This window comes from Carcharodon carcharias, chromosome 9 (assembly GCF_017639515.1).
Source record: "Carcharodon carcharias isolate sCarCar2 chromosome 9, sCarCar2.pri, whole genome shotgun sequence".
Lineage (NCBI taxonomy): Eukaryota > Metazoa > Chordata > Chondrichthyes > Lamniformes > Lamnidae > Carcharodon > Carcharodon carcharias.
Window position 1 is genome coordinate 20534888 of NC_054475.1, and position 16204 is coordinate 20551091.

Sequence of the window (16204 nt, forward strand, 5' to 3'; positions counted from 1 at the left end):
CTGTCATCACAGTCTCAGGACATCGCTGCAAGAATTCCTCAGGACAGTGTCATTGGCCCATCCATCGTCAGCTGCTTCACCAATGATCTTCCCTTCACCATAAGATCAAAAATAGGGATGTTCACTGGTGAATGTTCAGTGTTCAGTTCCATTCACAACTCCTCAGCTAATGAAGTAGCCCAGTGACACCCACATCCCATAAAACAAAAAAAAGATGCATTTCCCTTGGGTACCTGCGGATGTTTTGAAAAGTTTCAACAGGAGATCCAGAAAATCCCCATAGGCATTCTACCCCATGACCTTCAAATGAGAACTGAATTACATTTGTGTGCCCATTATTCCCCACCCTATAATCTTTCTTCAGATGAAGACTACTATTGGTTTTCACTCCCCCCATCCAACGCCACCTGAGATCATCTAATATTCTAATGAAGATACAATTTCACCTCATCAATCATTAAATTGGTGGCCCGAATGAACTATTCCATGCTATATCGGATAAAACTCACTGTGAATAACTAACTGCCTTGAGAGATCTGCTAGTATATATTAACAATGCCTAATCCTTCTCATTAACAGGTCTGTGACTTTTTGAAAGGTGCAGAAAAGCGATGGACCGATGAACAGAAGGTTCCATATGCAGTTAAGGGCAATATATGGCTTACATATGAAGACCAGCAAAGTATTGATATAAAAGTACAGTTTATATAGATTTATCTAATAATTTTTGTGCTAGTTTATTAGAGAAAATATTTCTATTATGTTGTTGATCGACTTTGCAACATAAATATTTCTTAAGTTTCCAATAATTTGTGAATTAATACCAACTACATTATGCTAGCTCCCTTGGCCTAGTGGGAAAGGCACTGCTTGGTATTGCTATTGGTATTACAGTTCAGAAGGTCTGAAGTTCAATCCCTGACCTTTGCTGTGAAACTGTTCTTAACCAGACACACAATTTGCTTCAATTTCACAAGCTAAACAATTGGGGGAACTGCTGGTTGGAAATCATTCATTCAGTGGTCCTGCTCTTGATTGCTATTAAGTGACCCATAATAGAAAATGCATGTGTGAACAATGAATGATGGTGTGGCTGTGATGCTCCTTGCACTCTTCATTCTTAACTATCATCAGCACTGTAAGAGTCAAACCAAAACAGATTCGTCCTGTAAACTATGTTGAGATCTATTTTCTGACATCTGATAAGCAGATGGAAATTATTTTTACAATTAAATGCTCCCAGCATAGAGCAGGTTAAGAGAGGTATATTAGCACATAAACATGGAGATCACTAAGTTCTGTACCATTTTTCATCCATTTATAGGACATAGAAATTTTCTAATGAAAATGATTCCTCAATTTAATTTGATTCAAATCAAATCGTTCTCTTGACTTATCTGCCCATGTGAGGTCCAGAGCTGGTTTTCATTATGCATAATTTTAAAAGACTAAGTACCGGATTGCTGAAAAAATTATATTCAAACATCATTGCTTTCTTTGGATCTTGAGGCACAAGAAACAAATATTCAAGCACCAAATACCTAATTCCAAGATTTTCCGTCCAGGCCCGGTGCGGGATTGTCCGGTCCCGCTGAAAGTGAATGACCTTTTGGCTGTCCCGCCACATCCCCCTCGGCAGGTCCCACCACAGCAGGGCCAGAAAATTCCGGCCTAAGGGCAGAATCATCCGTTCTGTAAGGGGTTCGAGCGGTGCCTGTTTACCCTCACTGTTGGTTCTTGACTTTAGGATTTTATAAAGTACAAACTCACAGGGATGACAGGGGCCTAGACTCAACCACAAACTTATTTATTGGCAGAACACCTCCACTGCCCCTAATACAAGAGCTCTAAACTAGTGTAATGATGCCACACAACACTCTAAACCACAAATTCATTTATAAAACTCCACTGAAAAGAAGAATTACAGGCAAAACCCACGTTTCTGCCCCAAAACTTACTCGGTCCAATTCAAATCCCCTTTCAGGAGTTAGTTACTATCCTTAAAGTTATCCTTAAATTCTCAGCCCCAAAATCTGGCTGATACTTAGAACTTCCCATGCAGTTGGTCGTTCCAATGCGAGCTGTAGGTCCATGAATCAGGTTGACCGTTCCTGATCCTCCTTGGTGACTGCAGTGCCAGACCCCACGGCCCTTGGCCTTTTTATTACAAATCTTATTTATGGTATCAAAGTACATTTCCTGGAGCACATTCTGTTTGGATGGTCAGTGCTTAGCACCCCTTAATTTCTTTAGCCTGGTACCTGCCTTGGTTCTGACAACCCATTCATCACGATGTTGTTTCCACAACCGAAATAATCGCACCTATCCTTGTGTGATGTCTCTGGATCTCAAGTTAGTATGCATGTGATGGGATCCATTTCTCCTTAGCTGTTGTCGATGTTTGTTTGTGTGATGGCTGTTGCCATTTGCTATGATGGTCTCCCAATTTCTTTAATTGGATTGTCTAATGGCACCCGCTTTGTGTCTTTGAGATGATAATGTCCCAGTATCTTTACATAGTATCGATTTGGTTTCGGTATTGACATATTTGAAGATTAACCCTCTGTGGTACAGCCTGCCTCTGTGTTCAGGTTTGGTCTGTTTTGTTTTGCAGTGTTTATGTCCATGAAGCAAGGTCTTTCGGGATTTTATATTTAATAAAGTCCAGTTGGAGGGGATTCTGATCATAAAGCTCCCATAGGCAGCGGGCATCATGGCAGGTGTGAGCGGACAATATGGCGAGAAGGCCAAAAATCAGTTTTACACCATCGTGAAACCAGTTTGCAATCGTCCACTCCACCTGTCAATGGCAGGTCACGTTTCCTGCTGTCGCACGTTAGGAACCTAATTTCAATTCTTTAGCATCACATTATAAGCCCTGCTCACCGGAATCATTCCCCCCACGCTGGATCATCTGAGCACGTCGGCTTGCATGTTTCACAACTGTGCATACTTGGCTTGGGACTTCGAGGTTTGTTTGCCTTCCTTGCTTCGGGCAGCAGTCATGGTTATCAGCACCAGGCTTTGCAAGCAGCACCACATCATTTTTAGGGAGGCTCATGGGCAGGTCTCTATCTACCAGACCAGCCTTAAAGCAGGGGTGGCTTTTCAACGGCTGCAGGGCTAGGGCTTGCTTGGGGAAAGGGGAGGTGGCCTCAGGCAAGGGAAGAGCTGCAAGGTGAGGACTGTACTGGGAAAGGAGGATATTGGTTGTGTGTGGGGGCACGTGTTGACTTGTGCAAGTGGCCTCAAGATGGTGAGGGTAGAGGATGCAGTCTTCAGGAGGAGATGTGAGGGTATGTGTGAGAGAGCGAGTGGCAACGTCCCTTGAGTTGGCAGTGAGTGAGATGCCAGTGAATGTGTGATGGGCTTGTGAATGTGTGAGTTTAGAGTGGTGAGATGGTTGCCTTACTCTGGCGACACAGATGAGATCATTCATCCTCTTTCTGTACTGGATGGCCAACCTCTTCTGTGCAGCATTGGCACTAGCCACCACTGACACCACCTATATCTCCTAGGGCGGAATTTTCCATGCCCACTGGAGTGAGTAGACAATATGGCGCGATCGGTTTCACGACGGCATGAAATCAGTTCGCAATTGTCTGCTCAGGCTGCCAATGGCAGGCCGTGTTTGCTGCCATCATACATCAGAATATTATTATCAGGCCAGCCTGTCGGAATCGTTCCACCGCCCCTGTTGGATCATCCGTCCACATCAGCAGGAAAGCGCACCGACATGTTTCACAAAAGCACGTAAGCGATGTGCACTTGGCAGCCTGCACTTTGAGGGAACTCAGAGGTGAGTACACAGTAACATTGTGCAGTGCTCGCCAGAGTCGCCTGTTGGACTTCAGGCTTGAGGGGCACTGGGAGGTTGGGCTTAAGGGTATCCCTGCTGTTGAGGTGACTTGTGAGGTGGAGGTCGAGCAAGTGCAGTCCGTCCTGCTATTGAGATGACTTGTGGAGGGGCAAGCCGAGGGCCTGCCGTTGAATATAGCGCACAAGCCTTCGGGGTGGAGGATAGGGTGAGTGAGGGAAGTGGCCACACGTTAGGGAAACCTATATGTGGGAAGCTGCGCACATTTCCAGTCCCCAGGGCCAGCATGTGTGTGGGAAGTGTCTCCAGCTGCAGCCCCTAGAAGCCCAGGTTTTGGAGCTGGAGCGGTTGCTGGGTACACTGTGGGGCATCTGTGAGGTGGAGAATATCGTGGATAGCATGTATAGAGAGGTGATCACACCACAGGCTGAGTCCACAGGCAGGAAGGGAATGGGTGACCACCAGGCAAAGCAAGAGGACTAGGCAGGCAGTGCAGGAATGTCCTGTGGCTATTCCCTTGCAAGACAGATATACCACTTTGGATACTGTTGGGGGGAATGGCCTCTCAGGGGAAAGCAGCAACAACCAAATTTGTTGCACTGCAGTTGGCTCTGCTGCACAGGGGAGGAGTAAAAAGTGTGGGAATGCAATAGTTATAGGGGATTCAATTGTAAGGGGAATAGATAGGCGTTTCTGTGGCCGCAAACGAGACTCCAGGATAGTATGTTGCCTCCCTGGTGCTAGAGTCAAGGATGTCTTAGAGCGGCTACAGGACATTCTGAAGGGGGAAGGTGAACAGCCAGTGGTCGTGGTACACATTGGTACAAACGACATAGGTAAAAAAAGGGATGAGGTCCTAAAAGCAGAATATAGGGAGTTAGGAAGTAAGTTGAAAAGTAGGACCTCAAAGATAGTGATCTCAGGATTACTAACAGTGCCAAGTGCCAGTCAGTAGAAATAGCAGGATATATCGGATGAATACTTGGCTGAAGAGATGGTGTGAGGGGGAGGGTTTCAGATTCCTGGGGCATTGGGACCGGTTCTGAGGGAGGTGGGACCAGTACAAACTGGACTGGTTACACCTGGGCATGACCGGCACTGATGTCCTAGGGGGAACATTTGCTAGAGTGGTTGGGGAGGGTTTAAACTAAAATGGCAGGGGGATGGAAACCTATACAAGGAGTCAGAGGAAGGGGAATCAAAGACAAGGACAAAAGACAGAAGGCGGAATGAGAAAAGTGATAGTCAGAGAAATCAAGTGCAAGAATCAAACAGAGCCTCAGTGAAAAATAGTGGGAATGGGACAAGTAATGTTAAAAAGACAAACCTTAAGACTTTGTGCCTTAACGCGAGGAGCATTCACAATAAAGTGGATGAATTAACCACGCAAATAGATGTAAACAGGTATGAAATAGTCAGGATTACGGAGACAAGGCTGCAGGGTGACCAGGGATGGGAACTGAACATCCTGGGGCATTCAGTATTTAGGAAGGACAGACAAAAAGGAAAACGCGGTGGAGTTGCATTGCTGGTTAAAGAGGCAATTAACGCAATACTGAGGAAAGATATTAGCTCCAATGATGTGGAATCTGTATGGGTAGAGCTGAGAAATACTAAGGGGCAAAAAACGTTAGTGGGGGTTGTATATAGACCCCTAAACCGTAGTGGTGATGTTAGGAATGGCATTAAATAGGAAATTAGAGACGCATGTAATAAAGGAACATCTATAATTATGGGTAACTTTAATATGCATATAGATTGGGCAAATCAAATTAGTAACAATACCGTAAAGGAGGAATTCCTGGAGTGTAAACGGGATATTTTTCTGGACCAATACATTGTGGAACCAACAAGAGAACAGGCCATCCTCGACTGGGTATTGAGTAATGAGAAAGTAATAATTGGCAATCTAGTTGTGCGAGGCCCCTTGGGGATGAGTGACAATAACATGATAGAATTCTTCATCAAGATGATTCTCAGACTTGGGTCCTGAATCTTAATAAAGGAAACTACGATGGTATGAGGCGTGAGTTGGCTATGATGGATTGGGAAACGTTACTTAAAGGGATGACGGTGGATAGGCAATGGCAAACATTCAAAGAGCGCATGGGTGAACAGCATCAATTGTTTATTCCTGTCTAGCACAGAAGTAAAACATGAAAGGTGGCCAAACCATGGCTTACAAGGGAGATTAGAGATAGTATTAGATGCAAGGAGGAGACTTACAAATTGGCCAGAAAAAACAACAGACCTGAGGATTGGGAGCAGTTTAGAATTCAGCAAAGGAGGACCAAGGGATTGATTAAGAAGGGGAAAATAGAGTATGAGAGTAAGCTTGCAGGGAACATAAAAACTGACTGTAAAAGTTTCTATAGGCATGTGAAGAGAAAAAGATTGGTGAAGACAAATGTTGGTTCCTTACAGTCAGAAACAGGGGAATTTATAATGGGGAACAAAGAAATGGCTGACCAACTAAATAAATACTTTGGTTCTGTCTTCACAAAGGAGGACACTAAAAACATACCAGAAATGTTGGGGAACACAGGGTTTAGTGAGCGGGAAGAACGAAAAGAAATCGGTATTAGTAGGGAAATGGTGTTGGGGAAATTGATGGGATTGAAGGCCAATAAATCCCTGGGGCCTGATAATCCACATCCCAGAGTACTTAAGGATGTGGCCCTAGAGATAGTGGATGCATTGGTGGTCATCTTCCAAAATTCTATAGACTCTACAACAGTTCCTACAAAGTAACCCCACTATTTAAAAAGGGAGGCAGAGAGAAAACAGGGAATTATAGACCAGTCAACCTGACGTCGGTAGTGGGAAAAATTCTAGAGTCCATTATAAAATATTTAATAGCTGAGCACATGGAAAACAGTGGCAGAATCGGACAGAGTCAGCATGGATTTACAAAAGGGAAATCATGCTTGACAAATCTACTGGAATTTTTTGAGGATGTAACTAGTAGAGTTGATGAGGGGGAGCCAGTGGATGTGGTTTATTTGGACTTTCAGAAGGCTTTCGACAAAGACCCACATAAGAGATTGGCGTGTAAAATTAAAGCGCATGGGATTGGGGGTAGTGTATTGAGATGGATAGAAAACTGGTTGGCAGACAGGAAACAAAGAATCGGAATAAACAGGTCTTTTTCTGAATGGCAGGCAGTAACTGGAGTACCGCAGGGATCAGTGCTGGGACCCCAGTTACTCACAATATATATTAATGATTTAGATGAGGGAATTAAATGTAATATCTCCAAATTTGCCGATTACACAAAGCTGGGTGGGAGGGTGAGCTGTGAGGAGGATGCTAAGATGCTTCAGTGTGATTTGGATAAGCTGAGTGAGTGGGCAAATGCATGGCGGATGCAGTATAATGTGGATAAATGTGAGGTTATCCATTTTGCTAGCAAAAACAGGAAGACAGATTATTAACTGAATGGCTATAAATTGAGAGAGGGGAATGTGCAAAGAGACCTGGGTGTCCTCGTACACCTGTCGCTGAAGGTATGCATGCGGGTGCAGCAGGTGGTAAAGAAGGCAAATGGAATGTTGGCCTTCATAGCCAAAGGATTCGAGTACAGGAGCAGGGATGTCTTGCTGCAATTATATGGGGCCTTGGTGAGATTACACCTGGAATATTGTGTGCAGTTTTGGTCTCCTTATCTGAGGAAGGATGTTCTTGCTATAGGGATAGTGCAGTGAAGGTTTACCAGACTGATTCCTGGGATGGCGGGGCTGACATATGAGAGATTGAGTCAGTTAAGATTATATTCGCTGGAGTTCAGAAGAAGAGTTCAGCATCGTGCCGAGCCCGACATCGACACCAACACCCATCTAGGACATTCCACCCCTGCCCGTCCCTCCCTCCCCGCCCCATCTCCCAATCCCAGCCCCGGCTGTGTATTCACTATACCCCCTGACCTTCCCCTCTCCGACGCTGAATGTTCAATGCTCAGCAAAGGACTTAGTTTCATACCCTTACGCCGTCATCTCAATGAATTTCAGTCTCGGCACGATGCTGAACTCTTCTTCCGCCGTCTTCGTCTCCGTGATCACTTCTTTGGGCAGGAGTCCTCTCCCCGTTCAACGGATCCTTTTACCCACCTCCAATATTCTCCCTCCACCTGGACCCCTCCCTCTGGATTCTTGCCTTCTCTTGATCTTTTCATTGAGAACTGTCAGCGCGACATTAGTCGTCTCAATTTCTCTGCTCCTCTCACCCATTCTAATCTGTCTCTCTCCAAACTTACTGCAATCCGTTCTCTCAGGTCCAACCCCAACATTGTCATCAAACCCGCTGACAAGGGTGGTGCTGTTGTTGTCTGGCGCACTGACCTCTACCTCGCGGAGGCTGAGCGTCAACTCGCAGACACTTCCTCCTACCTCTCCCTGGACATTGACCCCACCACTGAACATCAAGCCATTGTTTCCAGGACTGTCAATGACCTCATCTCCTCTGGAGATCTTCCTCCCACAGCTTCCAACCTGATAGTTGCCCAACCTCGGACGGCCTGCTTCTACCTCCTACCCAAAATCCACAAACAGAACTGTCCCGTTAGACCAATGGTGTCATCTTGCTCCTGCCGCACGGAACTCATTTCTCGTTATCTTGACTCCCTTCTCTCTCCCCTTGTCCAGTCCCTTCCCACCTACATCCGCAATTCGTCTGACACCTTACATCACATCAACAATTTCCAGTTCCCTGGACCCAACCGCTTCCTCTTCACCATGGACGTCCAATCCCTCTACACCTCCATCCCCCACCAGGATGGTCTGAGGGCCCTTAGCTTCTTCCTCAAACAGAGGCCCGAACAATCCCCATCCACTACTACTCTCCTCCGTCTGGCTGAACTTGTTCTCACACTGAACAATTTCTCTTTCAACTCCTCTCACTTCCCCCAAATAAAAGGTGTGGCTATGAGTACCCGCATGGGCCCCAGCTATGCCTGTCTCTTTATGGGGTATGTGGAACATTCCTTGTTCCAGTCCTACTCCGGCCCCCTTCCACAACTCTTTCTCCGGTACTTCGATGATTACTTCGGTGCTGCTTCATGCTCTCGTCGGGACTTGGAAAAATTTAGTAATTTTGATTCCAATCTCCACCCCTCCATCATTTTCACATGGTCCATCTCTGACACTTCCCTTCCCTTCCTTGACCTCTCTGTCTCAATCGCTGGTGATAGACTGTCCACCAATATCCATTACAAGCCTACCGACTCCCACAGCTACCTCCACTACAGCTCCTCACACCCCGCTTCCTGTAAGGACTCCATCCCTTTCTCTCAGTTCCTTCGCCTCCGTCGCATCTGTTCTGATGATGCTACCTTCAAAAACAGTTCCTCTGACATGTCCTCCTTCTTCCTTAACCGAGGTTTTCCACCCACAGTCGTTGACAGGGCCCTCAACCGTGTCTGACCCATCTCCCGCGCATCCACTCTCACGCCTTCTCCTCCCTCCCAGAAACATAATAGGGTCCCCCTTGTCCTCACTTATCACCCCACCAGCCTCCGCATTCAAAGAATCATCCTCCGCCATTTCCGCCAACTCCAGCACGATGCCACCACCAAACACATCTTCCCTTCACCCCCCCCGGCAGCATTCCACGGGGATCGTTCCCTCCAGGACACCCTGGTCCACTCCTCCATCACCCCCTACTCCTCAACCCCTACCTATGGCACCTCCCCATGCCCACGCAAAAGATGCAACACCTGCCCCTTCACTTCCTCTTTCCTCACCGTCCAAGGGCCCAAACACTCCTTTCAAGTGAAGCAGCATTTCACTTGCATTTCCCGCAACTTAGTCTACTGCATTCGTTGCTCCCAATGCGGTGTCCTCTACATTGGAGAGACCAAACGTAAACTGGGTGACCGCTTTGCAGAACACCTGAGGTCTGTCCGCAAGAATGACCCAAACCTCCCTGTCGCTTGCCATTTTAACACTCCACCCTGCTCTCTTGCCCACATGTCTGTCCTTGGCTTGCTGCGTTGTTCAAGTGAAGCCCAGCGCAAACTGGAGGAACAGCACCTCATCTTCCGACTAGGCACTTTACAGCCTTTCGGACTGAATATTGAATTCAACAACTTTAGATCTTGAACTCCCTCCTTCATCCCCTCCCCCTTTCTGTTTCTTCCCCCTTCCATTTGTTTTTTCCAATAATTTATATAGATTTTTCTTTTCCCACCTATTTCCATTATTTTTAAATATTTTATGCCCTGCTAGCCTTTCCACCCCACCCCCACTAGAGCTATACCTTGAGTGCCCTACCATCCATTCTTAATTAGCAGATTCGTTTAGATAATATCACCACTTTCAACGCCTCTGTGTTCCTTTGTTCTTTTGTCTGTGACATCTTTTGATTATCTGCTCCTATCACTGCTTGTTTGTCCCTACAACCACACCAACTCCCCACTTCTCTACCCCCCACCCAACTATCCCCCCCCCCCCCCCCCCCCCCCCCCCCCCCCACCTTAAACCAGCTTATATTTCACCCCTTTGCTTAGATTCAATCAGTTCTGTTGAAGGGTCATGAGGAATCGAAACGTCAACTCTTTTCTTCTCCACCGTTGCTGCCAGACCTGCTGAGTTTTGCCAGGTAATTCTGTTTTTGTTTTGGATTTCCAGCATCCGCAGTTTTTTGTTTTTATGTCTTGCTGCAATTGTACAGGGCCTTGGTGAGACCACACCTGGAATATTGTGTGCAGTTTTGGTCTCCTTATCTGAGGAAGGATGTACCTGCTGTAGAGGGAGCTCAGCAAAGGTTTACTTGACTGATTCCTGGGATGGCGGGACTGACAGATGAGGAGAGATTGAGTCGATTAGGATTATATTCGCTGGAGTTCAGAAGAACGAGGTGGGATCTCATAGAAACCTATAAAATTCTAATAGAACTAGACAGGGTAGATGCAAGAAGGATGTTCCCGATGATGGGGGAGTCCAGAACCAGGGGTCACAGTCTGAGGATATTAGGTAGACCATTTAGGACTGAGATGAGGAGAAATTTCTTTACCCAGTGAGCCTGTGGAATTCGTTACCACAGAAAGTAGTTGAGATCAAAACATTGTGTGCTTTCAAGAAGGATTTAGATATAGCTCTTGGGGCGAAAGTGATTAAAGGTTATGGGGAGAAAGTGGGAGCAGGCTATTGAGTTGCATGATCAGCCATGATCATAATGAATGGCAGAGCAGGCTCGAAGGGCTGAATGGCCTACTCCTGCTCCTAGTTTCTATGTTTCTGTATAAAGTAACCATTCCTCTGCAACTCAGACAGTTCAGGTGCAGCCACATTGATATGATGGGATTCAGGCTTCTAGTTTATCTTCCCACTCAAGCAATGCAGAGGCATCAAAGTGCCCCCAACTGCTCCAAAGCTTTTCACCACAACTGCCCCCAGGCACTAACTGAAAAGTCATGAGCATTTTTGTGGATGCAGAACAGGTGGATGACTGCACACGTTATACAATCTCCTCGCTAAAGCTGGCCATGGAGCAGTGACTGCTGGAGGTGCTCACAGCCCCTGGCAATGTCAGCATCCTGGTTTGAACCAGTCTCCCCCATAGTTCAAACTAATAGTGCAGCCTTGCAAGCATGGGTTAGGAGGATGCCTGTGCCTGAGCTGAGAGCATAGCATGCAGTCTAATGGCCAAATCTGCCGCCAGTCGGTCAGGTGGACTGGGGTGGAAGTTGTGGGGTTTTGGGCAGCCATGCACTGCATTAATCTCTAGCCATCCAAGTGGTGGCCAGCTCTCTCCAGGAATCATTAAGGGGCTTGCACAGTCAATCAGGACAGGTTCTTAGTACACCCATGCTAACTATGGGTCTCTCTCTTTCATCCTGCAGGAGGAGTACATCAGGATCATGGAGCGTGGTGAACTAGCTGTATGCCTGATGACCTACATAGCACGAAGATGACAGAGGAAAGAGCAACTCAGGCTCCTGGCTGCGCAGAGGCAGGAGCAGCAACATTAGGAAGAAGGGGTGGCTGGGACTCCCGCACACACTCCCCAAGAGCCACAGTGAGACATCGCAGGCCGGCGCCTAGCTACACCTATAGCTGCCGCCTATAATTCCTGCAACTGACCAAGAACCAGTGTCGCCAGAGACTGCGCATGTTTAGGGAACTAGTTGGTCACATCTGCCAGTTACTACAGGGACATGGAGGGCATCCAGTGCCAGTGGCTGAGAAAGTGATGGCAGCGCTCAATTTCTATGCCAGTGGCTCCTTTCAGGGCTCTGCAGGTGACCTCTGTGGGATCTCACAAACTTCCATCCACAAATGCATCCATGAGGTCACAGGTGCCATCTTTGCGAGGGCACACAATTTTGTGCAATTCAACCGGGAACAGGACAGCCAAGATGCAAGAGCAATTGGATTCTCCCTGATCTCAGGTTTTCCACAGGTGCAGAGTGCGATTGACTGCACTCACGTGGTGCTCAGATCTCCGTCGCAACACACATTGAACTACATCAACTGCAAGGGGTTCCATCCACTGAATGTGCAGCTGATATGCGGCCACCAGCAACGCATCCTGCAGGTATGCGGACGGTTTCCAGGGAGTGTGTACAACGCCTACATCCTCAGTCATCACAGATCCCTGGAGTCTTCCAGGGTCCATAGAAGCTGCAGGGTTCAGTCCTCGGGGACAAGGGCTACCCGCAGAGATCATGGCTGATGACACCCGTGCGGAGGCCTCAGACTGCAGCAGAGTATAATAAGGCTCATGCTGCAGCTCGCAACTTGGTGGAGCAGACCATCGGGATGCTGAAGGTGAGGTTCTGGTGCCTGGACCGGTCTGATGGATCCCTGCAATACAGTCAGCAGAGGATGTTGTGCATCATCATAATCTGCTGCACCCTTCACAATGTGGCGCTGCAACGGACAGACGAGCTAGCTGAGTGGGACATGGAGGAGCTGGAGGTCTCCTCCGATGAGGAGGACACCAACAGGGATGAGGATGAGGAGGTCCTCGAAGGCGACGATGACAAGGATGAGGCCCTAGCACTGGCTAGATGAGGCAGCACGCTCGGGTGGCCCTCATAGCTGCTAGATTTGTGGAGAATGATGATGACATGCAATGAGGTGACCCCATAGATTCTGCCATTGCATCTGTGAACGTTTGACTCCAGTCTGCATTATAGCAGCGTGAATACCCTCTGTGAGAATGCTCCTGTCATGGAGACACAGTGGAGGCCCTAATAATAGCCCGATTGCAGTAGGATGCTGATGACATGCAGTGAGGACACTCCATAGATCTTCACATAGCCTCTGAGAATGCCTGACTCCTGTCTGGCCGAGGGCAGCTCACTTGCACTCTGTGATCAGGGTCATATCATAGAGACGCAGCCATGAAACTTTAAAAGCATCTGATCCTTTGCCCACTTTCAGCACCTGAGCCCTTCAGGACCACATCATCAGTGGTCACGGATGCTGAAAAGATGGGAGCCAGCCCCACCTTAAAGGTGCTGAGAGCACACAGAGAGAATGAGAGAATTCTATGGCACCTGCGCACTACATTCTGGCAGCAATGACAAGCACCACCGAGGTGCAGGCATCAGTAATATTTCCAGGGAGTGTGAGGCCAGACCATCACCTCAGCCTGAAGGCTACAAGGAGCACAGGGAAGAGGTCCTGGACTGAAACACCTGCCTTTATTTTGTGCAGAAAGGTTTCACATCTGAGTGACAAGAACACTGCTCATCAGAACAAGGAGCCATTGGCCAGGAGACATTCTTGAGGAGTTTATTGACAATAGTGAACAGTATGTACAAGTACATACAAGCACAAGATTAACAGCCATGCCCAGGCTGTGCAATTAATTCTTCTAAACTTTCCTAACCCTGCCTGCTATGTCTTGGTGATCCCCAGCCATCAGCAGAGGTGGAGGCAACCAGCTGACCGCGACAGCCTGTCTATGATGACTTGGCAGGTGTCCTCTGGACGGCCGAGACTTGGAGGGCCCCGGCCTCCTTTCGGGCTCCTGCTGTGTGGCAGTGGCACCCTCCTTGGCCTGTGGAGCTGAGGTCACAGGAAGAGGGCAGTCGGATGGGCCAGACACTCCTGGAGTCACCAGGATGGATGAGCCTGGAGCGTGCACCTACTGATCCTCCTTCCTATGGGTGCCCTGGGACCCCTGGCTGACTCCTTGAGGAGCAGAGGTAGCTGGAGTGAGATCGAGCTGCCCAGCACCCCTCTCGTGTACACACTGTTGGAGGCCAACTATGACATCAGTGATGGAGTTAAGCCCACGCAGAAATGCAGGAGCAAAGTCCTGGACCAAGGTCTCGATGGCAGCCACCATCCTATCATTGTTGACCTTGGTGCATTGGCATGCCGGCACTATCACCTCAGAGTGAAGGCGGACGGACTCCTCCAACGTGTCTTGCAATCTGAGGAGTGCAGCGGACATCCCTTCCTGATGTTCCTGAGATTGTCTTTGCAGACATGACCAAGTACAGAGGCTCGTCATCTAATTTGGACTCAGCAAATTTCTGGCCTCCGAGTGCCGGATACCAGGGAGGTCCCTGCCACCGCCTGCTGTGGATCAGAGTGCAATATGCTCACCAGATTGTGATCCCAAGGCTATTCTAAAGCTAGGCCCCACCGAGGTGTGTAACTCTGTGCTGGTGGAGGGTGTGGGTGAACGCTTTGATGGAACTTCAAGGAAGGTGCCTCCAGTTACCTCTTCAGAGGTTTCTTTGGGGCTTGATTGGAGTCCCTGGGATATGGACTCTGTTTCCCAGATGTGCCTGTGGAAGCAAGGGGAGATAATTAGTGCATGGCAGTGGCCTGTGAAACAGGACACATTACTCACAGCATGGTTGTCTGATGTATGTTGCACTGCTGCACCCTCACTTTGTAGAGCACCACCGACCTCACCGTCAGCACAGAAATGGTCCAGATCCGTGCAGTCCAATTGGATAGCTCTGTTTTCAAAGTCTGTGAGGACCTTGATTTCGGGCATTCCACCACCGGTCAGCGACCTCCCTCTTAGTGTGTGCCAGCTTGTCCTGCACGAATAGAGATGGAGAAAATGTAAGCACGACGCCTGCCAGGCCAGGTGATAAGTCTGCCTGGCCTGTGTGGGTGTTGAGTAGTCTCATGGATGGGATGAGGACAACGAGTGTGAGAGTGAGTGGTGATGTCTGGCAGCGAGTGAGATCATTGTGAATGTGTGATAGGTTTGTGAGTGCGTGAGTGGAATGTGACGAGAAGAGTGACTTACCCCGGTGGAAAGGAGGAGATCGTTCATCCTCTTGCGGCACTGACCACTGCTGTCATCACCTCCCAAGCTGCCCATACTGCCACCAGAGCAGGAGTGGAGGACATCCCGGCGGGCCTCCATGGCGTTCAAAAAGCGCTCAAGGGACGTGTCCTTGAACCTGGGGACTACAGTCTTCTTCAGTTTCAGGGCCATGTTTTCCATGCAGCAGTGGTGGTCTGGAAGTACTGAGGTGTGTGCTTGCACTGGAATTTAAATATGGCGCCCGCCATGATGCAGTGGTGGGGTGATGGCAGGTGGGCGAATGAGAGCCCACTTGCCATGGAAACGGTATGTTTCCCGGAAATGCATAAATAATTTGGTGGGTTTGGGACGATACGGCATGAAAACCCGTCATTGCAGTCAGCAGGTAAAGCATCATTTTACCCTCCGCTACCGCCCTTAGTGAAAGTTTGGGAAAATTCCACCCCTAGCCTATCAGCCATGTCCTTTAGAACTCAGCCAGATCAGACAATAGTGGTGCTACTAAGCCACTCATGATGATGGACATTGAAGTCCATCACCAGAGTACATCCTGTCCCCTTGCCACCCTCAGTGCTTCATCCAGGTGCTGTTTGACATGGAGGATTACTGATTAATCAGCTGAGGGGTTGGGGGGTGTGGAGGCTAAATATCTGGAGGGTCTCATGCCTAATCATTCAGGTGCTAACTACACCACTACCCCCCTGCCCTATAGAGTGTGCAGAAGGCATCCATTGAGAAGATAGGTAAGCTTGTTCTGCAGTAGCAATTTGGTCCTGATGCAGTTAATGCTAATTTACTTTTGTAGATTAAATGGATAAAGAAGAACAAATTCGGAGGAGCTTTAGTGTGGACATTTGACTTTGATGATTTCTCCAATCATTGTAAACAGGGACCCTATCCTATCATTGGAGCGTTGAGCAGAAAGCTTTTAACAGATTCAGGTAAGATATTTATTGTTACTACAATTACATTTCAGTCTCAATAGGTTCTGCATATATTGCTGTGAGTACAACAGCAAGGTGGTAATAATGCTCGCTGTTACTTTAAATCAATTGCTCTAACTGAGTTTTAAACGTCAACTGCAATATTTGTGATACAGGCAAATGAATTATGAAAGATCATACAGTGTAAATAAAACTGTAAAAA

The 16204-nt window shown here is 47.8% G+C and overlaps 1 protein-coding gene across 1 annotated transcript in view; it reads left to right on the forward strand.

Annotated features, from left to right (window-relative positions):
* Positions 1–16204, forward strand: part of LOC121282384 (acidic mammalian chitinase-like) — a 118899-nt gene that overhangs the window by 58467 nt on the left and 44228 nt on the right. The window contains exons 8-9 of the mRNA XM_041196103.1: positions 580–696; positions 15864–15999. Of these exons, the coding sequence (XP_041052037.1) occupies positions 580–696; positions 15864–15999 (253 nt within the window). The remainder of the gene's footprint in view (positions 1–579; positions 697–15863; positions 16000–16204) is intronic.